Source organism: Leopardus geoffroyi, chromosome D3 (genome assembly GCF_018350155.1).
Source record: "Leopardus geoffroyi isolate Oge1 chromosome D3, O.geoffroyi_Oge1_pat1.0, whole genome shotgun sequence".
Lineage (NCBI taxonomy): Eukaryota > Metazoa > Chordata > Mammalia > Carnivora > Felidae > Leopardus > Leopardus geoffroyi.
The window spans coordinates 16132296-16155096 of record NC_059339.1 but is presented as its reverse complement, the minus strand read 5'-3'; the positions used below and the strand labels follow the sequence as shown (position 1 = coordinate 16155096).

The window sequence follows — 22801 nt, the reverse complement described above, 5'->3', positions numbered from 1 at the left end:
ACCAGGAAGGCCCAGGAAGAGATGATTTCGGAACTCAGGCAGCAGAAGTTCTACCTGGAGACACAGGCAGGGAAACTGGAGGCCCAGAACCGAAAGCTGGAGGAGCAGCTGGAGAAAATCAGCCACCAAGACCACAGTGACAAGAACCGGCTGCTGGAGCTGGAGACGAGGCTGAGGGAGGTGAGAGCGAGGGGCCCTCCCCCAGGAGGATTCGCTGGGGGGTGGGGCTCCAAACCCAGCCAGGTGTCAAGCGTCAGTCAGTATATACATGAGAGGTGTCATGCGTCCCCGATCTGGGTTAGAGTCCCACTTGCACTTGTGAGTTTTGTAACCTTGGGTAGCCTAGTTCTCTCTGCGCTTCAGGTCTCTCATCTGTCAGATGGCCATGATAATGGATCTCCCCCCTAGGGTCACATGAGGATGATGTAAATGGGTGTGTTTTTCAAACTGGAGCCGGGAGGGCAGAGTGATTCCTCCCTTATCCTGATTTAGCAAGGGTCACGAGGGTCACGTACTTGACTGAGTCCACGCTTGGGAGTTTAGCACTCGGGTACGTAGGGTGGCTTCATGACAGTGGAGCGGTCTCCTAGTGACAGCGGAAGATGAAAAGACAAATCTAAATCTTAGGTTTGATGGAAGGTGGTTCACTTCAGAGATATAAGGAAGCTGGGAAACGTAGCCAAGTTTTGGGGAGGAAAATACAACACATTTGGTTGTAGATGCGTTGAGGGTGATTGAGGCTGTGAAATTACACGTGGAACAGTACTCACTGTGTATTTGTTAAATGCCTTGCTATGTGCCAGCAGTGGTGATAAGACAGACCCCATCTCTGATCTTGGGGGCTGTCAGCTCGTAGGCAGGGTTGGCTGGTTGGACAGAGGAGTGCAGGAAAGGGGTCGTTGGGAGTAGGACATCCCAGCTGGGAGAGGAGACACAGTTCCCGGAGCCTCGTAGGTCTCGGGTAGTTGTGATGGAATTCTTCAAGGAGCAGATGGTCTCTCTTAAGGAAAAGGCTGTTAAGCAGACAGAGGTCTGAGGACTAACCTTGGGGAATACTCATGGGTTTTTTTTGTACTGCAGTGTGAAAATGAGGCCAGTCCCCCAAAGGACAGGCAAAAAAAATGCATTGTCTCGTGTTTTTCAAGGGTGGTCCAGGTGTACATGGGTCCTTTAGGATCATCTGGTGTGTCTTTTGAAATGCAGATTCCTGGGTCTCTTAGCTTTTTTTTTTAATGAAATAGGATGTGGGGGGACAGGGGGAGCTGGGATTTGCATTTTTAGCAGTCTCCAGGTGATTCTTACACTTCCAGAATGGTGGTTCTGGGTTGTCCGGAAGCCTTGGATGGTGGTTTAAGTTTTATTATCCAGGCTATATTTTTACTGTTCAGTAAGTTTAACAACATTTCCCTGTGGTGTCAGCCTTAAGAGTGTGAGTGTAAATAACTCCGATTTCTTTGAGCGTGGGAACACTGGCTGTCTTGCCTTCCCTTTCCACAAATGTCTCTCTTACTGCGGCACCTGTCCTGCCTCTGTCGCTCATCTGGGCAATTAAAATGCCCCAGGAAAAACGAGTTGCTTTTTTCTTTTCCCTTGAATCTGCTTCTTTTTTTTTTTTTTCCTTTTGAATCGATCCAGCTAGCTCCCCCAAGGAAGGTGGGGGCAACCTAGAACGTTTATAGGAGGCTCAGTGCTGTCACACCCCCTGGGAGTTCTGGAGCTTAGCTTTAAACATAACAAGGCTGGTCCACCTTCTCTGTGCTGCCTGCTGCTACTGAGTTTGGGGGCAGAGGCCTCTCAGCCTCTGGTTTAATCCACCTTATAGGGCCCTGGGCCTCCCTGACCCTGTGTGTGCAGTGTGAGGTCTTCCCTAGCGAAGTGTATGGGGTGGCGAAGGTGCAGGGCCCTGGTTGGGGGGGGGGGGGGACTCCTCCTGTCTTTGCATGGCGTCCTGCTCACCCACCTCCACATGACTCGCTGTCACCTGCCTCCCTTGGTTCTGCCAAGTGGTCTCGGGGGAATGTTTCAGCCCGCTGGTGGAGTCACCGCCTGCTCTGACTGCTGGCATGTTAATAAGACAAACAGCGAGTAGCAGACTCTTGAGGCGGACTTCTGGGTTCGAAGCCAGCCCCGCCATTGCTGAGCTATGTGACATTTGCTCAGCCACTTAGTGTGTCAGTGCCACAGCGTGCTCGTGTGTCAAGTGGAGGTGATAGTAAGCAGTGCCTCCCTCTCTGGGTTTTCACGGGATGAGATGAGCTAAAGGAGTGCCTGGCACCTTGCAGGTGAGCCCCGAGTTCACTGCCATCAGGTCGCCGCCACCTTCACAAGCGGGAGAGCGCAGCCTTGGCTTCAGCTGCCGCTGACTGACTGGCTAAGGGCTCCCAGATCTAGATCGCCAGCCCACACCTTTCTCGTGAGTCTCTGACCCACTGTCCCAGTAGAGGTTAGTTAGACACCTCCACCTGGATGTCTCCCTCGCTGCCCAAGTTCATCACATCAACACCGAATTTCTTACCTTTCTCCTCAGACTGGCTCTTCTCATGTTCCCTGGTGTTCTCTGGCGTAGCAGTGGTCTCACTGCGCAGAGCACCTGCCCAGAAGCTCAGGTGTCACTGTCGACTCCCCTCTGTCCTGTGTCTCTTGCCCCACCTCAAATGCACCACAAAATCTTGGCTCTGTAGGCTTAATCTTTTATAAGTCTTCTCTTCATCCTTAAGAGACTTGGGTGTCACCTTTTCCAGGGACCCTTCTCTGGATAGAACATCTCCTTTGCGTCCCCCTGGCCTTCTTTGTCTAGATCATCACGTTGTGTACCTCTTGGAAGAACCAGTTAGACAGTGAACTTTCTGAGGGCAGCAGACACCTCTTATTTGCTTGACGTCCCCAAAGTCTGACACAGGGTCTGGTCCCTAGGACAACCTTGTCAGTGTTTGTTAGGTCAGTAGATTAGGCCGTGGTCTCCTACATCTTTATGCCTTTGGATGTCTTGGTTCCTCTGCTTGGAATTTTCTTTCCTGTTTGCTCATTTGGCTCCTGTAAATTCTTCAATAAGCACACTCAGAGTTACCTTCTTTATTCACCACTGTGTGCCCACGACATCCTTACATATTCTGACCGTTACACTTGACCACATATATGGTAATGGTTGGTTTTCATTTCTCCTCCAACTCAGAGGAAGAAACTGTCTTTCCTCTTCATATTCCTTTTTATGTGGAAGTTGCTGAGTAAACTCATCTTGAATGAATGAAACATTGAGTCGATAGAAGGATAGATGGGCAGATGGAGGAAAGAATGATTAGCTCACAATGTGACCTAATGTGGGTTACCTAATGCGAACAAATCAGAGCAGGAATATTTAAAATAAACAGTATTCAATTCTGGTTGTTTCATTTTTATCCTAATTGTAAAGGTGTCCTTGTTACCAATATGGTGTTATTTATAGCCATTTACTTTTAAATGCTTTTTTTGTATTATTTTTTTTTAAATTTTAGAGCATGAGTGGGGAAGAGGGGCAGGGGGGTGCGGGGAGAGAGAGAATGAGAGAGAGAGAGAGAGAGAGAGAGAGAGAGAGAGAGATAGAGAGAGATTGGGAGGAAGGGAGAATCTCAAGCAGGCTCCATGCTCAGCGTGGAGCCCGACGCAGGGCTCTATCCCACAACCCTGGGATCATGACCTGAGCCAAAATTAGAAGTTGGGTGCTCAACTGACTGAGCCACCCAAGCACCCCTTAAGTGCTTTTCTAGAGTATTTGTCATACTTTTCATTTGAGACTCTTGCCGTGTGCTTTTTCTTCTGAAGCCTCCCCAAGCCTTTGAATATTTGGAAGTAAGGGATGCTTCGTATAGACATTCTCTTACACGTTCTTACTTCTGGTCATTTTTGAGACTCCTGAAGTCAGGTCCATTTTACGGCATTTTCTCCCTCTCAGTTGAGTGCTGAGAATTTGAATCCATGACCACATCAATCAACCAAGATGTAGGTTGAACGGCCAGTTGCGTCTCAGCTAGTTAGGGTCAGTCAGTTAGCTTGACTAGTCGGTTGCGTTCTCCGTAGTTTGGGTCAACTGACCGTGAGTGTGTGTGTCTCTCTCTCCGCCCCTCTCAGGTCAGTCTAGAGCACGAGGAGCAGAAACTGGAGCTGAAGCGTCAGCTCACAGAGCTGCAACTCTCCCTGCAAGAGCGCGAGTCCCAGCTGACGGCCCTGCAGGCGGCCCGGGCGGCCCTGGAGAGCCAGCTTCGCCAGGCCAAGACCGAGCTGGAGGAGACGACGGCGGAGGCAGAAGAAGAGATCCAGGCGCTCACGGTAGGCCTGGGGACGGGCACCTTCAGGCTCCTCCAGGCCTCAGCCAGCACGAGCATGGCGCTGAGGAGACCTGCTCCCTCGTAGAAATCCCAAGAGAGAAAAAGCAATCCCTTAGAGATACGTAATGAGCAGAAAGCGGGCTTACGTAAGCTCCTCCCTCATGAGAATTGGTATACTGCATCAATTGGTTAACATCTGACCTCTTCTTAGTATCTTGAGAAGTTCCTCTTCTATTTATATGTCTTCCCTCTTTTTAAAATAATCATCATTGTATTTAAAATTTTAGTTTGAGCCGAAGTCCATTTTCCTGGATCTTCTATTTAGGTTTCAATAATCGTTAAAAAAGAAAAATAATCTTCTATCTTATCGTGGTCTTTCTACCACATTTCTATTTTTGTATTGGTTAGCCTCATTTGTGTTACTTTTTTTTTTTTTTAAAGCTGTACATTCTGCTTCAAGTCTTATGTACGCATCTCGTATGTTCTGGATGGAAAAGATTCTTCTGAATGAGAGTCTTTCTTTAAGAGGGACCTGGCCTCTCTGCTCATTGTGAGACACTAGTTTATTCAACTGAAGAGTGTGCTTAGGAAGTAGAACTTGAGGAGAAGGGAGGGTGACGCTGGATTTAGACCTTGGTTCTTTCTGGAAGTCTAAAAATAGGATGTTTTGGGTCAATTTCCCACAGTTGATCCTTCTCATGGGGGCTGACCCAGGCTGATAAAACTGACAAGAATCTTACATATAAAAGGCCAGCGTATCAACTTCCAGTGGAAAAAAGAACCACCGAGCTGCCTGGGATACTCCGGGTGGCTAATCTTCACATTTTTTCCCCTTTCAGAGAAGTCTTCTCAAAAACCTCATTTCTCCTGGAAGGGCCGCTTGGTGGACCTGGACTTGGCACAGAAAGCCGAAGGCGTTTAATGGCTAGTATCAGCCAAGCAAGTACATCGGTGGTAGTAACATAGTGTACTTGCCAAGTGGACAGGCACAGTCATGCCTGCTGATCAGGGTACCCTCTTCCGTGGGCAGGGCACAATGCAGCTGATTGGGTTTTAGTGTTTTCTAAAATAAGGTAGCTCGGTGGGTACCTTATTCACTCTGATTCATCTTGGATGCTGTCCCCATTTCCATCAGCGAACATCTCAGCGTCTCTTAGAGTGGGGTTACTTCTACAGATGGCCATGCACATTTGTTGCTTATGATTTACCCTGTTTGAAAGTAATGTGTGTGCTTCTTTTTCTTTTTAAAAACCGATCTCATCCTTAGAAGTTACCTTCTGTTGTTGGCTTTGGGGAGCCCATTATCTGAACCAAATTGGGAGCGTGATCTGACAGTGTCAGGCTCCTTATAGACCCGTCTAGGACACGGGGGTTTCCAGGATCCTGGGGATACGGATTAACTCCTGCATAGGAAGTACGTGTGCGTCCCAGATTTTCCAGGACTTTCACCAAGTTCAGATATTGATTGCAACCTTAATTTCTATTGTCCCCATGAGAACACTCATTGTGTGATATGCCATGTGTCCTCAGTACTTGGTTTGGCGAAAAAAACAGTCACGATATCTTTTTATTTATACTCTGCCTTGTTTCAAGATGGATTCAGAGCAGTTTGGGAAGATATAAAACAGTATAACAAGCTAAAATAAGAAAGAAAAGGCATAGAGAAAATAAGTCTATATAAGAAAAATATGGAGGTAGGAATGAAATGAATATAAAAGACTGTGTGCCAAGAAGACTTATGTGCTTTCTGGAACTGGGTAGATGAGGAGGGAGACAGCCAGATAGCATTTCTTAGCTGCTAAAGGAGGCACCTAAAATCTTACCACGGTTATATTGAATGCATTGTATATTAATATTGTCCCCCCTGTATGAACCACCCACGCTCTGAAAGAAAGAGGAGACACCAGTAATCTAATCCATACTTAATGAATCCTCACTATGTGCCTAGTGCTGTGTCTTTAGCCTTTTCTCCCCAGGGGATTGGCCTGTAATTCCTCAAATCCTTTTACTTTGGAGCGGAGGAGAAGGACACATTTATCTCACTGCTCTGTTGGGATTGGGAGGGAGGGTGGTGGCATCTTATCCTGCCCATTCAGAAGGAGGAGGGTATAAAATAGAGCATGTGTCACTGCTGTTTATCTGTGGGGAAATTAGTCTTTAAATCCTGTCTTGCTGCTGGTTGGAATGTGCTGTGTCTAATGGCTGCTGGAAGCCTTCACAGCAGCAAGTCACGACTTAATTTAGTCAGATGAGATCACTGCCTCCGAGCATCTTATGAAAAAAATAAAGAAACAAACCTCCCTAAGTCTAGAAACTAGGGCTCTACCACCCTTGCAGATGAAGATGCCTTGGAAAATAGGGCTTTTTTTCAAAGTGATGGCAGGGAAAAATACCTTACAGCTGTTTGTAGCCTATTGTGCAGGAATCCAAACCCCATATCAACTTGCCTCAGTCCAGTTTTGAGGCCATGGGTCTTCCCCTGCCCCTCCCTTCAATTACGTCCCATGGACGTGGTGATGGACCCCATGCAGCTGTTGCCTGAATGGCTTTGTTGAATTTGTTCTGAAGAATGTATTTTCCGAAAGAAAGAGAAAATGGCCGTAAATGCAGTACCCTGACTCGGTCTCATTGTTCAGGCCCAAGTTCAGGCCCCCCACATAAGCATCAGTCAAATTAAATCAGCTGGACCTAAAATGGTCTAGGAGATTTGCGAACTTCATAGCAGGCTGTTTTACCAATAAAAGAGAATAGTCAAATGGGCTATTGTTGCTTAATTTTAAGAGGCAGCCATCTCCTGGCCAGGGTAGGGAGCCGTTACTCTGGCTTCTGCCCCTGGAGCAGATTAGATGCAACACAGTACCGTTGACTCCCTCCACTGCAGAAGTGCTTTGGGGCCCACTGGGAAGCGACTGTCAGTCTCCTTCGTGTTTTCTTGCTACCCACTCCAACTTTAGCCATCCTGTCAATTGAGTTTGCTTGGAGATTCACTGGCCATCAAAAGCTGAGAATGAATCAAGGTGGAGGAACAGGAGAGTCCTATTTAAACAAAAAGCCATGCTTTTAAGGTACTTCAATGCTTCTTGGTGGAAGAGAGAATTTTCCACCTCGACTTGATATTTAAGACCCCATCCCTTCATCTGAGGAAGAGAATTTGATGTTCCTTGACATGTTTCTTGCACACTTTAGAGCAGACAGATGCGTGATGTGATGTGCCATTCTGAATGTGGATGCAGGGAAAGGCGTGGTGTAGGCCCCGTGTACATCAGCATTGACTCCACGACGCACGCTTCGTGTCCCTGTCCTCACGTTCTTTTACTGATTTGGTTAAATGACTAATGCTACATAATCAAGAGTCCAAAGCTAGAGGCACTAATGAAAGGAGTGATCCAGCATAGCGTGATCATGGGATCCCAATGTCATCTTCTTTGGTTTGTTAAAACCATGAGTCTGCATACTCTCATTTGTTTTACATAAATATCAATCCTTGTATTTAATTAAGCAAGCCACTGGCATGATAAGCAAGATACAGAATTGGGGGCATGTGTGGAAGCCTGAGTGTTCTAGAATCCTGACCATGGGCCCCAGAAGATGGTCAGACATCTAAACACTAGTTTCCTTTCTCCAGTTCTGCATGGAATTTTTCTCTCATCAAGACTGCATTAAATTCTCTTTTTTTCTTCCTCTTGTAACTTTCTTTAAATCAGTGAAGACCTAAGTACTCCTAAAAAAAGAGTGCATCTCTAGTCTTTAGGCTGTAGCCTGTGCATTCTTCCTGATTGCCCCCCAACCCTTAGGTCAGCAGTTCTCAAAGTGGGGTCAGAGGATCCCTTGGGGTTCCCCAAGTTCATATTATTTTCATAATAATGCTAAGATGTCATTTGGCATTTTTCAGTGTGTTAACATTTGCATTGGTGGTGCAAAAGCAATGCTATTTTAAAAGAAAGAATAAATGTTTGAAAAAAAATCTCCATTTTAATTTCTTAAGTGATAAATCTAGATAAATATAACCCACATAAACAAAAGCTCTTCAGGGTCCTTTGAAGAGTGTAAATATTTATTCCCCGTAGCACCTGATATCCAATTAACACTCAAATATTTCATTGAGAGAATCTAAAGATTGTCTTACATATTTTCTTATCTTTATATACAGTATTGTGTGAACTTTTGTTGTGTGCTTGCTTTACAACTTATTTCAGAGAAACATAAAACATGTTTCTTGACATTTTCTTGCTCAGATCAGTTCAATAATTGTTAAATGCTTGTAGAATCTCCAGCAGTCATAATAGGATCGGTTCTACATTTTGTGTTTATATTTCACAGTCAATAATAAATCAAGTCATAATGATCCTCAAAGAGGATTGCCATTTGATATGTCAGAAAGATCCAGAGGCCTCATAATGGTAGATTTTAATGGAAATGAAACAGTATTAGTGATTGAAATATCAGACTACATTGGGGGAAGTTAAACACGTTTTTAAAGGAGTAGTGTTATTTGGAAAATCTATTAATAAAAAAGTTGAATAGGGCCTCTCTTCCTAAGTCAAGGCCAGTGAGTTTTTTCATGGTCACTGCTTAGGCTTTGAAGAAGTTCATTTTGAAGGAGTTCACTCTACTGTCAGCTTCCCGTTTCTGTCTTTGAGAGATTTCACACCAAATAGTCCTTTAAATCAGGGATTGGCAGGCAACAGCCAATGGGCCAAATTCAGTATGCTTCCTCTTTTATGTAAATAAAGTTTTATTGGAATACCCACTTGTTTTCACATTGTGTATGGCTGTTTTTCTGCCATGAGATCAGAGTTGAGTAGTTGTGAGAGAGACTGACTGGCTCTCAAAGCCAAAAATATTTACTGCCTGGTCCTTTAAAGAAAAAAATTTGCTCATTCATACTCTTAGGTTTGTTAACGTAGGGCCTTATTCTTCCTAGGGAGAATCCATGCCTTTTGTCCTTGATGATTAGTAAGTGTACTCGAGGGAGTTGGATGGTCTTTGGGGGCCAGGCTGCTGCTTACAGCAGATGAGATTTCAGTGGTAGAACCATGTTCCCACTTTGGATAAATGGTATTCATGCCCCATTAAATCAGTAACTCTCTTGTATGATTGTTGGGCCTGAAGCAGATTGATTTTTGGGAAAAAAAATAGTCTGATAAGTTTTCCATAAAAATGTGGGCTAATTATGTGGAGAGTTGATTCTTTTTTTTTTTTTTTTTTAACGTTTATTCATTTTTGAGAGACACAGAGAGAGCGTGAGTGGAGGAGGGGCAGGGAGAGAGGGAGACACAGAATCCGAAGCAGGCTCCAGGCTCTGAGCTGTCAGCACAGAGCCCAATGTGGGGCTTGAGCCCATGAACCATGAGATCATGACCTGAGCTCAAGTCTGATGCTTAACCAACTGAGCCACCCAGGTACCCCTGGAGAGTTGATTCCAAATGATAACTTTTTATGAATCTGTGAGTCTGTACAACCTAAAAACAAAACATTTTCCAAGTGCTCTTCAATCCTTTGTGTAGATTTATATTTCTGGTTTTCATTTTCCTTTTGCCTGAAGGACTTCCTTTACCATTTCTTACAGTGAAGGTGGCAAATTCCTTCAGCTTTTCTGTATCTGAGGAAGTCTTTAATTTCACCTTCATTTTTGAGGGATATTTTTGCTGGGTATATAATTTAGATTGACAATTTTTAAGAGTTTTTTTGTTTGTTTTTCCTTTCAGTGCTTTAAAGATGTTCTACGGACTTCTAACTTGCTTTAGCCCCCTTTCCCTCCCCGTTTTTTTACCCACTTTTTGGTGAGAAATCTGACTTCCGTTTCTCTGTATGTAACTTGTGTTTTGCTGTGACTGGCTTTAAGCTTTTTCTCTTTATTACTGATTTTACGCAGTTTGATAGTGAGGTGATGTAGCTTAATTTTCTTCATGTTTCTTGTGCTTGGGGTTCTTGGAACTTTTTGCATCTGTGGGTTTATGGTTTATCTGCTGTTATAAATTTATAATATTAATTTATGGCAAGTAGACATACTAGAGAATACATCAAAGCTCTAAAAGAGACAGAGAGAGAGAGAGTGCAAGCTGGGGAAGGGCAGAGAGAGAGGGAGACACAGAATCCGAAGCAGGCTCCAGGCTCCGAGCTGTCAGCACAGAGCCTGACAAGGCAAACCCATGAACGCGAGATCATGACCTGAGCCGAAGTCCGATGCTTAACTGACTGAGCCACTCAGGTGCCCCACACCTCTAAAATTTTTGACTTAGTTCTTTTATAGCCCTTCTGGTGGAGACTAATTTTTTTTAAGAGAAAGGCCACTTTTGCCTTTGTCCCAAATTAGATTCTTCTTTGAGGTTTCATAGCTAAGCAAATGATACCCTGTCTCTCAAGTCAAAGATCTTTCAGGGCGTCTTTGACCCTTCCTTTTCCAATGTCTGCAGCAAGTCTTATTTCCTATGCTTCCAAAAGAGAACTCACTTCCATCCACTTCTCTGTGCCTTGGCCGCCATCCTACTCCAGACCACCATCATCTCCTTCTTGAATGACAGCAACAGCCTCCTCTGGTTTCCGTGTTGCTTTCTATTTCTATTTCCGTGCTGTTTCCTATTTCTATCTGTTCTTCCTACAGCATCCACAAAGTGACAAGCAGATCATTTCCCTCTACTTTTTAAAATCTCCATTGGCTTCTGATTAATGGTATTTTGAATGAAACCCAAACTCCTTTCTGGGCCTTCAAGTGACTTGGTCCCTGCCTGCCTCTCTACCATAATCTTGGGCCACATTTTCCTTCTCTTGCTGTGCTTTAGCCAAAAATTGTTTGACCCCTACCCACCGAGAATACATTTACCCTACAATCTAATACTAGGGAGCATATATATATTCTTTCGTTGATTCCAAAGTATGTAAAATCAGGATGCAGCTTAGTCATAGCTGATATATGACTCTCTAGTCACATGGACATAAACATGTCATAGCTTATTCAACAACACCTTTTTTTTTTCTTAATGGTACATAAAATTGCCATGTCTTACAGTTGATAGCATCTTAAATTTAATGAATTATGGTATTGGAAACAGAAGTTTTCTGTGACAGTGCTTCACTATCCAAGGGCACATCCCAGTGTTGTCTATTCTTTTTTATTCCATTTCATTGGATAAACCAAAACAGAAAAGCAACACACTTGTCATACTCGCTATTGGGTCGCAGCTTGAAGTTTGAAAAAGCCATTCAGGCCTTTTTTTGTTCATCAAATGCCCCAAACATTTTCTCACTTCAAGATTTGTGCCCTCTGCCTTTTCCTGTCCTTTGCCTGGCTGGCTCCCCATTATCCTACAGGTGTCAGTTAAAGTGGCACCTCTTCAGAGAAGCCCTCCTTGACTACCCCATCTAAGTAAGTTCCTTTCTATCCCCCTTATTCTTTTTTCCTGCACCCTGTTTCTTTCAGAGCCCTTGTCACTGTCTGTAATCATGCACTTGTTAACTTTCCATCCTCCCCCACTGAAGGAAGGTAACTCCACATATACTGTGTCGTGCCACAGTGGATGGAATAGCATGTACGCTCACCAAGTCCTTGAAGGTCAACTGAACAAATGCTGCTGTTTGAGAGCAGCTCTGCCTTGGAGAAAGCCTTTCTATTTACCTCAAGGCCTCAAGGTCAATGTGGGATTTCTGAATCTCAGCAGCTTTTGATTAACAAGAAGAAAAATCCCTAGCTTGTCCTGGCTGGTGTGTGTGTGTGTGTGTGTGTGTGTGTGTGTTTGCATGCATGTGTGTGTCTCTCAGGGAGTAGCCTAGCGAGGGGTCAGCTGGAAGGAAGAGGGAAGGTTAAGAATGGGGAGTAAACAAAGGAAAGAGAGTAAAAACTTCATCCTTTCATTTTTTTTTTTCCTTTTCTTCCAAAGCCCCTAGGCATTCATATAAACATTAAGTGTAGTATACAGGGCGTGCCTATGTGGTCTAAATAGTCGTTGTTACTAACCCAGCATCATATATTCCTGTAACTTTAACTTCTCATGTTTGACATGACTTGATTAATTAGTTCTTTGAAAACCAGATGTTTGGACAGCTGCAACAACATTCTTGGCTTTCTCGGTAAATTGCTCTTTTCTTCATTTGGCCCATAGCATGTAGAATTGTACCCTCTGCTGTGAAAAATTTATAATCGACTTCTTACCTTTTAGGCACATAGAGATGAAATCCAGCGCAAATTTGACGCCCTTCGTAACAGCTGTACTGTGAGTATTAAAACTAAAGATGATTAAAATAACACGAGACTAAAATGGACAAGGGAGAGGGGGTATCTCTTACAATATCCCTGACTGATGTTTGTTACAAACTTTCATCTTGAAGCAGTTAATGTGGTCAAACTGATTGGGAGTTTCTGAGCACCAGATAACTCCAGTTTCTTGGGTTCCTGCCAGTTTTTAAAATTCAAAACCGTTCTTCATGTTTGGGGAAGGATAGTTGGAGTGGTGGAAATAATTCTCACTGCAGAACCGCTAATCGGTTTCAGTCGCTGCATTGTAAGTCCTAGGGCGGCTCCCCCTCCCACCCCAATGTAGAAGGTTCCAAAGCTGGTCCCAGCCAGACCCTGTCCAGACGCTGGAGGCAGGTAGCATCTGCAATGGCTCCTCCAGCCTGCTGCAGCTATGGAGAGGGAAGACCAGCACGTGCTGTGGACCTAGAAATTTTAAGTTCCCAATAGGCAAAATAAAGATCTAGGGCTTTTTGGGAGATATCATGTATATGGAGACAAGTAAATTCTGCGAGCAGATAAGTATCATGCTTAGATTATGTGATGGGGTAGGGTCAGCAGAAGCTAGGTCTGTTTTCGATTATAAAAAAAGACTGAAATAAGCCCCTTTCAGAAGATAAGATGTTATCCTTATTCAAGGTTCCACTTCCTTTATTTGGTACTGTCATCACTTTATTGCCTTCTTAGTTCTCAGTGAACTTGTCTCCATTTGTAGTATTCACATCTGTGAATTTCTGGAAACCAACCCCACCTCACCCCCCACATACCTATTTTCTTTCTTTCTTTCTTTCTTTCTTTCTTTCTTTCTTTCTTTCTTTCTTTCTTTCTTTCTTTTCATATTTTATTGCCTTGAAATGGAACTTTTTCTTTCCTCTTTATCTGCTATAAATAGGATGCTAAGTCTGGTCAGTGTATGGTTTCCCCCCTTCATTTAGTTACAAAATACACACTGTAAGGGCACCTGGGTAGCTTAGTCAGTTGAGCATCTGACTTTGGCTTAGGTCACAACCTCATGGTTTGTGAGTTCGAGCCCCCACATTGAGCTCACTGCTGTCAGCCTGTCGGCACAGAGTCCGATTTGGATCCTCTGTCCCCCTCTTTCTGCCCCTCCCCTGCTGTACTCTCCCAAACATACATAAATATATATATATATATATATATATATATATATATATATATATATATATATATACACACACACACACACACACACATACATATATATATATATATATATATATACACACACACACACATACATACATATTTTTTAATATGTTTAAAAAATAAAAGACATACTGTAAAGTGCATGAAGTACGCTAATCTTACAGTGCAGTTCAATGAAATTTTTACACATATGGACAACATGTAACTACAACGTGCATCAAGATCCAGAACATTTTCAACCCCCAGAAGGCTCCCTCATGCCCTCTTCTTATCATCATCCTTTGCCCCAAAGGGTGACCTCGGTTCTGTCCTCTGATGCCAGAGATCACTTTGGCCAGTTCTTAAACTTCAGACAAAGGGAATCACAGAGGATGTGTTCTTTTGGGTTTAGTTTTTTTGTCTCAAGTTATCTGTGGGGTTCATCCCTGTCGTTGCATCCATCAGGAGTTTGTTCTCTTTCATTAGTATGGTGTGGCGTTGCCAGTGGATGCATAGAACTGAAGTTTGTTTATCCATTCTCCTGCTGATGGTCATTTGGGTTACTGCCGTTAGGAACACAGTTGTGTAGAAGCACTGTTATGTAAGTCCCTTGGAGGCTGTCGGCACCTGTTCTGATGAGCATATACCCAAGAGCAGAGCAGCTAGTGGGTCATGAGATGCGCCTCTGTTTGACTCTAGCAGGTACCCGGCAGATAGATTTTTGGTCTGTGTCTCCCGATGCCGATGACTGCATCAGGGGTGGGCCTGCCTGAAAAGCATCCCCGACTTCCTCCATTCTGCCTCCCTTCCTTGAGGAGCGGATGCATTCTGTTCCTGTACTCTCGTGCCGCCACTTTTTTTAAGTTTCTTACCGTCTCAGTTTCTTATTTTATGCAAGGGTTATTTGCTTTTATTACATACATGCTCGTAAATGATCACTGAATAAAACATAGATCATTTTATGACCGTGATTTTTTTTTATATTACTATTTTTTCCTAAAATAAGCTTGGATAGGTTTTAAATGTGTACATCGTTAATCCTTCATCTGGAGTTTTCTCTTTTTTTAGTCTTTTGGCATAACAGTTTTTTTTTTAATTGAAGTATAGTTGACACACAATATTACATTAGTTTTTGCTCTATAGCATAGTGATTCAACAACTCTATATATTATGCTCAGCTCACCACAAGTATAGTTACCATCTGTCACCGTACAACACTATTATAATACCAACTATATTCCCTATGCTGTACTTTTCATCCCCATGACTTATTCATTCCATAACTGGAAGTCTGTATCTCCCACTCTCCTTCACCAATTTTACCCGTCCCTCCACCACCCTCCCTTCTGGCAACCGTCAGTTCTCTGTACTTACGGGTCTGCTTCTGCTTTTTGTTTGTTTGTCTTGTTTTTTAGATTCCTCATGTAAGTGAAATCATGTGGTACGTGTCTATCTCTGTCTGACTTATTTCACTTAACATGATCCCCTCTAGCTCCATCTGTGTTGTCACAAAATAGCATAATCTCATTCTTTATACATGGCTGAGTGATATTCCAGTGTGTGCGTGTGTGTGTGTGCGCACGCGCACATGCACATGGATGCCACATCTTCACAAAGCTTTTTTTAAAAACATTTTTATAGCTTTATTGAGGTATCATAGGAGCACAGTAACCTCAAGAGTTTTGAGATGTGTACACAACTGTGAAACCAGCGAAACAATCAAATTAATGAGCGTATCCATTACCCTCCAATGTTTCCATGTGCCCTTTGGTAAGCCTCCCTCCCCTAGATTTTTAAAGTTAGAGGTTTGTTTTTTACTAGAATATGCCAATATGTAGAATGAATTTGGCTACTTTCTCTTTTTTTTAATGTTTATCTATCTTGAGAGAGAGAGAGCGAGTGCACGTGAGCAGGGGAAGGGCAGAGAGAGAGGAAGACAGAGGATCCAAAGTAGGCTCTGTGCTGACAGCAGAGAACCCTATCCGGGGCTCAAACCTATGAACTGTGAGATCATGAGCTGAGTGAGATCATGACCTGGACCGAAGCTGGAGGCTCAACCGACTGAGCCACTCAGGCACCCTGAATTTTGTTACTTTCTTAACTTACGTAGCTTTTATATTGTCTTACTCACGTTTGCTTTCTTCTGGAGCAGTGACTTCTAATCCTTGATTTACTTACTTTCGTCATTCTGTGGAGGAACCTTTGGGTTCTCTCCCAGTGGGAGGGGGAACCCGAAAGAGTGACCCCCACCCACACTTAGGCTAGAGAAGCTGGGTTGTTTAGTGATCCAAACCATGCGGTCTGGTGTCAGGCAGACTGGGTTCATATTCTAAATTGGCCTCGTTGTAACCTATATGATGTTAAACTCCCAGGCCTCCATGTCTTTACCTGTGAGATGGTGCTGACATTGTGTATTCTCCATTCCAATATACTGTCAGTGATAAGATGCCCAAGTCATTTAATAACTGCTCTTTGGGTGCTTGGCAAGGACAGAGACAGCTGCTTAGTTCCAACATATGTTCACATTTCAGAAACAGTAGAACTTAGGAAACACTGAGTCACCGAATCAGAAATTTGGTGCTAATGCCTACCTCATGGGGGTCCTGCAGGAATTAGGTGATGCATCCCGGTGCTAACACAGGTCCTGGTCCGTAGAAAATGCTAAACAGTATTGGTTACTATTATTATTTTATTATATTGTATTTACGATACCATCTTTTGCTTAGGAAACGGTGTGCCCCTATAAAAAGTTTGAAAACCACCATTTTAGGACAATACTTGGTAGCAATAGTAGATCTCTGTTCTACTTTTTCAGGTTCAACAGCTGCTTTAAAGACACGTCTGAAGGGCATGATAGATGTTCTTTTCTTACTGGCGCTGTCTCAGGTTGCCTCTGTGAGGAAATGGCATCTTTGTTACTGAATGGGAACTCCTATAATAACTGAACTGATAGGAGCTCCCAGTTAGCATCTTTTAAAAAGCTCATGAACAGTAAGATTTTCCAGCTCAGACCATTTCTATATTTTGAAGAGATTTTTAAAAAGGATTTGATCCAATCTGGCACCTAAAACCCTACCTAAGTCTGTTTTGGAGGGGAGTTGGTGGGCAAACATATGACACAGTTTTAATTATGAATCAATCTGTCAGCTATAAGATTAAAAATAAATAATATGCAAATAGCTGCCTTCAAGAAAGAACCAGACATTCCAGGAGGGCTTTAGCCCCGTGTCTGTTTAGACTGATGCTCACTATCTGACTGGTTTCTTCACCCCTGACACGCTGTTGAACATTAATGGTCTCCCTGCTGGTCTTTGCATTAGGTGTGAGAAGTAAACAGTTCTTGTTCAGAACTGTGAGATTTGCTTGAAAAGCAACAGATAACCCCACGTAGAGATATCTCTCTCCCACTCTGTGTCTTCTTTTTTGGACACTGAGAGTAGATCATTTTTTATACCCTTGGTTTCTCTTAGAACTGTACCATGATCTCTTATTTGCAAAAAAAGGCATGTAAGAAAGCCCTGCTGGCTCCTGCGTGAGGAAGCTGTCTCCCTCATCTTACTGCTAAGGTGGAGTCAACCTTCAGTTTCTCTTTTTCATCCTGTATCCATGGGGTTGGAAGGTTAACAGACTCATACTATAGTAAACAGATAATGTTGCCCTTGGTGTGGAGAGAATACACCCGTGGACACATAGTAGACCTAAGAATTCTCATTGCACATTACCTGGTTCAGAATCATAGATTGCCTATTACAATACTTTTTAATTGTTTTTTTAAGTATTTATTTTGAGAGAGACAAAGAGAGTGCATCAGTGGGAGAGGGAGAGAGAGGGGGAGAGAGAGCATCCCAAGCAGGCTCTGCACTGTCAGTGCAGAGCCTAACATGGGGCTCGAACCCACGAACCTCGAGATCGTGACCTGAGCCGAAGTCGGATGCTTAACCGACTGAGCCACCCAGGCACCCCTAATACTATCACTTAATGCCACAATTCCAGGAACTCAAAATAGAGTCTCAAGCTAAACATGTGACTTAGGCGGAAAGAATATATAAAAAGTCTGAGTGAGCTAAAATGAGTGTTTGGGTGCTTCGCACAAACACATAACACTCCATAACATTAAAAGCTTGACGAACAGGCAAAATAGAGACAGTAAAATATAGAACCAACAATCACAAACTGTAAGTAGAAATCAGAGATGTGAGGCCCCTTGAAAACTGGATGACAATAGGGAAATAGAAGAGTGTCTCTTAGTCCAATGGGCAGTCTCCACTGAAGTGAGAGTAATAATCTTGGCCCTTCATTGAGCTTTTCAAAGATTTCTTCTTTAGCACTTTGTAACCTATTTTGAAAGAAGAGGTAGCAGAAACGGGCTAATAATAAATTGCAGTTTTTCCCATAAATCAGAGAAAGGGAGTGGGAACCCAAAGGCTTAGGTATGTTCTCAAGTGGCAAGTTATTTGGGCAACGTATATATTCTTGTGTCGACAGATTTTCTGGGGTCTCTATGCTCTGCAAGAGGCACCGCTATAATCATTAAAATGAAGCACTGTCTTGGTCATTACTTTTTATCCCTTGAAGTTTGTAGGCCACAGTAAGGTAGAGTAGTATGCCAGAAATTCAGAACATTGGGGGTGCTTGTGTGGCTCAGTCGGTTAAGCGCCCGACTTTGGCTCAGGTCATGATCTCGCAGTTTATGAGTTCAAGTCCCACATCGGGCTCCGTGCTGCCAGCTCGGAGCCTGGAGCCTGCTTCGGATTCTCTGTCTCCCTCTCCCTCTGCCCCTCCCCCATTCATGCTCTGTCTCTCTCTGTCTCAAAAATAAACATTAAAAAAAACAGAAACAGGGGAGGTAGTAAATATGGTATTGACCTCTGTATCATGGATGGAGACACCAACCCCCCCGCAAAGTTCAAAATGGCTGTATTTGTGGTTCCAGGCTCCATTTAATAGTATAGTTTTAGGTCGGCTTACCTCCGTTTTTTGGGGAGGGGAGGGAAACAAGAAGGCAGCACAGTAGTTAAATGGAGATATTTGCAGTCTAGGATGAAAACTGTCTTAAGAAATGGGTTTTACTACATGTAAGACGGAGGCCAGTGGAACTATTGGGCATTGTTTATTCATTGTTTCTGTTTTTAGGAGATTTAACCATGTCACCAAAAGGGTGATCCAGGGATCCTTTTGAGGCATGACTGCCTACTAGGGGTGACAAACTTGTAGTGTTTTCCTATTTTCTTCCCCCGATAAAGAAGGATCTGTAGCTAAGGATCCAACTAGATAACCTTCATTCCCCGTCTTGTAGCTGACAGCGCACCTCAAACCAGTACAGTAGGAATTAACAGGGCTTTTGACATTAAAATACAAATTACTAGACCACTTACTACATTAAAAGCTTATCAGCTCGGTTAACAAAATGAAAAGCTCTGTTTTCTGAGCCGCATCGAACAAATGTGCTTAATTGATGTTCTTTAATTCTATGTGCCTGGGAAGATTTTTTTAAATTGATAATCAAAGGGGGTTAAAATAGGGAATTAGTCATGGAAACAGTGGCAACATTTCATAAACTAAGTCTACTCTAGGTTTGAAAATTGGAAACAATTAATAAACCGTAGGCTTCAAGGCATTTCCTTTTAATTTACTTCTTTTTGTTACGTAAAATTTAATTTACTGCCTCTGTGCCTCATCCCAACCATTATTAGAAAATTGCCCTTAAACTTTGAAAGTATTGGATATAAAAGCTCTGCAAGTGCTGATACTGAACCTCAGGAAAGAGAATAGGAAACGCTGAATGCACTGAACTCGAAGTCATTCTGCCATCGAGCCGGGAAATAACTTAGCAAAGCCAGATTAAATCTCTCAATAAAAGGACAATTTCATATACATGCCTTCCCATTTTCTGATAGCTAACTGTATAATAAAAACCATTCAAGTGATGCCACAGTACACTATTTTCAGGATTATTCTGAGCTTCCCTTAAATTTTTTTTCTTTTGTTGCATGAAATTAAATTTATTGCCGAGATATTAAAATAACTCTTGGTGTTCTCCGGGGTCAGTCCTCCTTGATAAGAACTTATTTTGCTTTCTCAGACTATCTCCGGTTCCAGTGTCCTGTGGATGGTGCCGGGGCCATTGTAGTTTAATTAGCTGACTGTGATACCAGTCTGTTAGATGCCTTTCCTCGGCTCACATGTTCCACATCGTATTATTGTCCGTGAACCTGATCTCATTTAAAGTTTAGCCCCTTCCATACGGCAGTCACTCTTGCTTGATTCACTTTAGCCACATCTTCCAGATGGATCCTGAGTTAGAAAGAATCAGAGACTTTTCGTTTCCCCCCACGGCACGTGTGTGTCAGTGCTAAGTGGGCAGGCGTGGCCTTGGCTGCCGGGGCTGGAGAAGCAAACAGGAGTGGCCCGTGGACCGCCCGTGTCACGTAGGCTCTAAAGTCACTGGCTCTAGAAGCAGCTTCTCATTTTAAATCCACTTGCTTGATGCGGAACTGGATTCCTCTCCTCTTTTAGGTAATCACAGACCTGGAGGAGCAGCTAAACCAGCTGACCGAGGACAACGCTGAGCTCAACAACCAAAATTTCTACTTGTCCAAACAACTCGACGAGGCTTCTGGCGCCAACGACGAGATAGTACAGCTACGAAGCGAAGTGGACCATCTCCGGCGCGAGATTACGGAGAGAGAGATGCAGCTCACCAGCCAGAAGCAAGTGAGGACAGTAAATAGTGTCAGAGATCCCTGGCACCCTTTGATCCCTTTACATTTTGTTTATTTTTTTTTTTTAACTTTTATTCAGTTTTGAGAGACAGAGCGCAAGCAGGGGAGGGGCAGAGAGAGGGAGACACAGAATCCAAAGCAGGCTTCGGGCTTTGAGCTGTCAGCACAGAGCACAACGCGGGGCTCGAACTCACGAACCATGAGATCATGACCTGAGCTGACGTCGGCCGATTAACCGACTGAGCCACCCAGGCACCCCGATCCCTTTAGAATTTAGAGCAGGCACCTGGTACACCTCTCCCAACGGATCTAAGACTGAGCCTTGTCCATTAGATGAGGGCTCTTTTTCATAGTCATGTCTATGTTTTGAGGGCTTGGGGGGTTTGGAAATGTGGCTTTTAAAAGTGGGTCGTTCTTCTTAATTTTGATTTAAAAAAAAGTAAAAGCAAAATAAAATGTTTTGGGACACCAGTGTGAGCCACATGACTTTTATTTTTTAAAGATTTTTGGGGGGGGGGGAGGGGGGCGGAGATACAGGGAGAGAGAGAGAGAGAGAAAGAGAAAGAGAAAGAGAATCTTAAGTAGGCTCCATGCTCAGTGCAGAGCCCGACATGGGACTCGATTCCCACGACCCCACTGGGATCATGACCTGAAGCCTCCCAGGTGCCCTGGACCACTTGGAAGTGTGGTCTCTTCCCTCTGGCTTGCTTTGGGTTCTGCCGTTAACATGGTGGCAGAAATGGCCCTTTATCCATTCTTGTCCCCTTGGTTTGTAGAAGAAAAAGATAAACTGTATTTTCAGACTATAGTTAGAAACTTGTGCTTTTTCTGACACTGATCCAACAAAAGTAACATCCAGGAAATCCTCATTTGATACAAGGCACAACTGAGTGGTACTGATTTGCAGACGATGGAGGCTCTGAAGACCACTTGCACGATGCTGGAAGAACAGGTCATGGACCTGGAGGCCCTAAACGACGAACTGCTGGAAAAAGAGCGTCAGTGGGAGGCGTGGAGGAGTGTCCTTGGTGACGAGAAGTCCCAGTTTGAGTGTCGGGTTCGAGAGTTACAGAGGATGCTGGACACCGAGAAGCAGAGCAGGTGGGACTTCCTGTTTGTAGAAAGCCAGTGACCGGCAGCTTCACCAGGACCACCTGAGCATTGCGAACAGGGTGCCCACCGGTCCCAGCTTGCTCAGGACCGAGCGAAGTTTCTAGGATACAAGACTTTCCGTGTGAAAGCTGGGAGACCCTTGGACAACCCAGGGTGGGTGGGTCATCCTAGTGGTAAGTGTGGTCAGTGTCACTTGGATTCTGGGGTAGTAACTAGTAGCTGGTGTCCTTTTACTCTGTGTAGAGGCCTACAAGTCAGAGCAGGGCAAATATCTCAGTCCTCTCTTTGCAGAAACTTCTTCCTCAGGTTTGTTATCATTGTGACCACGTGGCAAGACTATGACCATTTTAATCCTGCTCATGTGTAAAGCTAGTCACCCATCTATACTAGGGTTACTCAGTCTTGGCACCATTGACCGTTTGGCCCAGATAATCTTTTGTTGTGGGGGCCGTCCTGCATGTTGTCGAATGGGAGCCTCATCCCTGGTTTTACCCACCACGTGCCAGTAGCAACCCCTTCCTCAAATTGTGACACCTAAAACGTCTCCAGACATTGTCCAGTGTCTCCCGAGGGGCAAAATCACCCTTGGCTGAGAACAGCTTCTCTACAAGAATAGTTAAACCTTTTTTTAAATATTTACTTATTTTTGAGAAAGAGAGAGACTAAATGTGAGCAGGGGAGGGGCAGAGAGAGAGGGAGACACAGAATCCGAAGCAGGCTCCAGGCTCCGAGCTGTCAGCACAGAGCCCGACGCGGGGCTCCAACCTACAGACCACAAGGTCATGATCTGAGCTGAAGTCGGATGCCCCACAGACTGAGCCACCCAGGTGCCCCTACAAGAATAATTTTTTTGTTTTTTGGTAGGAAATATAATAATAATAGATAATAATAATAATAATAATAATAAGTTCAAACAGTATCTTTTCTCAGCCACTTTCGCTTCCATAGTCCCCTGGCATAGAATCCCCTTTCTGCTGGGGCTGTGATCCTGCAGGTCATATACTTCCTAGCCCTAGGGGGTGCCATCCACACTGAAGACATTGTAGATGTGAAGATTGCTTATGACAGTGTTACAGCTCTTGGCAGGAAAGTGTTTTGGTCTAACAAAATGGGCATATTATGACAGTTTACCAATAGATAGAAATAAATGGTCTTGAGGAATAGGTCCCATTTTCCAGCGTGCACAGAGGCACAGTGTGCTGGCTAGAGTTAGCCCCATGATGTCATGTCTGCACAACGGAATTGTGTCCGTCCTTCACTAGTGTCACCTTCCTCTGAAACTGACTTTC

The 22801-nt window shown here is 43.8% G+C and overlaps 1 protein-coding gene across 17 annotated transcripts in view; it reads left to right on the top strand.

The window, feature by feature from the left end:
* Positions 1 to 22801, top strand: part of CIT (citron rho-interacting serine/threonine kinase) — a 163137-nt gene that overhangs the window by 100087 nt on the left and 40249 nt on the right. For 9 of the 17 annotated variants that reach the window (XM_045458903.1, XM_045458901.1, XM_045458899.1 and 6 more), the window contains 5 exons: positions 6 to 180; positions 4105 to 4302; positions 12458 to 12511; positions 20194 to 20391; positions 21307 to 21500. In XM_045458903.1, coding sequence (XP_045314859.1) covers positions 6 to 180; positions 4105 to 4302; positions 12458 to 12511; positions 20194 to 20391; positions 21307 to 21500 — 819 coding nt within the window. Of the gene's footprint in view, positions 1 to 5; positions 181 to 4104; positions 4303 to 12457; positions 12512 to 20193; positions 20392 to 21279; positions 21501 to 22801 lie in introns of all 17 variants that reach the window. The other 8 variants (XM_045458900.1, XM_045458891.1, XM_045458892.1 and 5 more) reach the window with 1 other exon arrangement.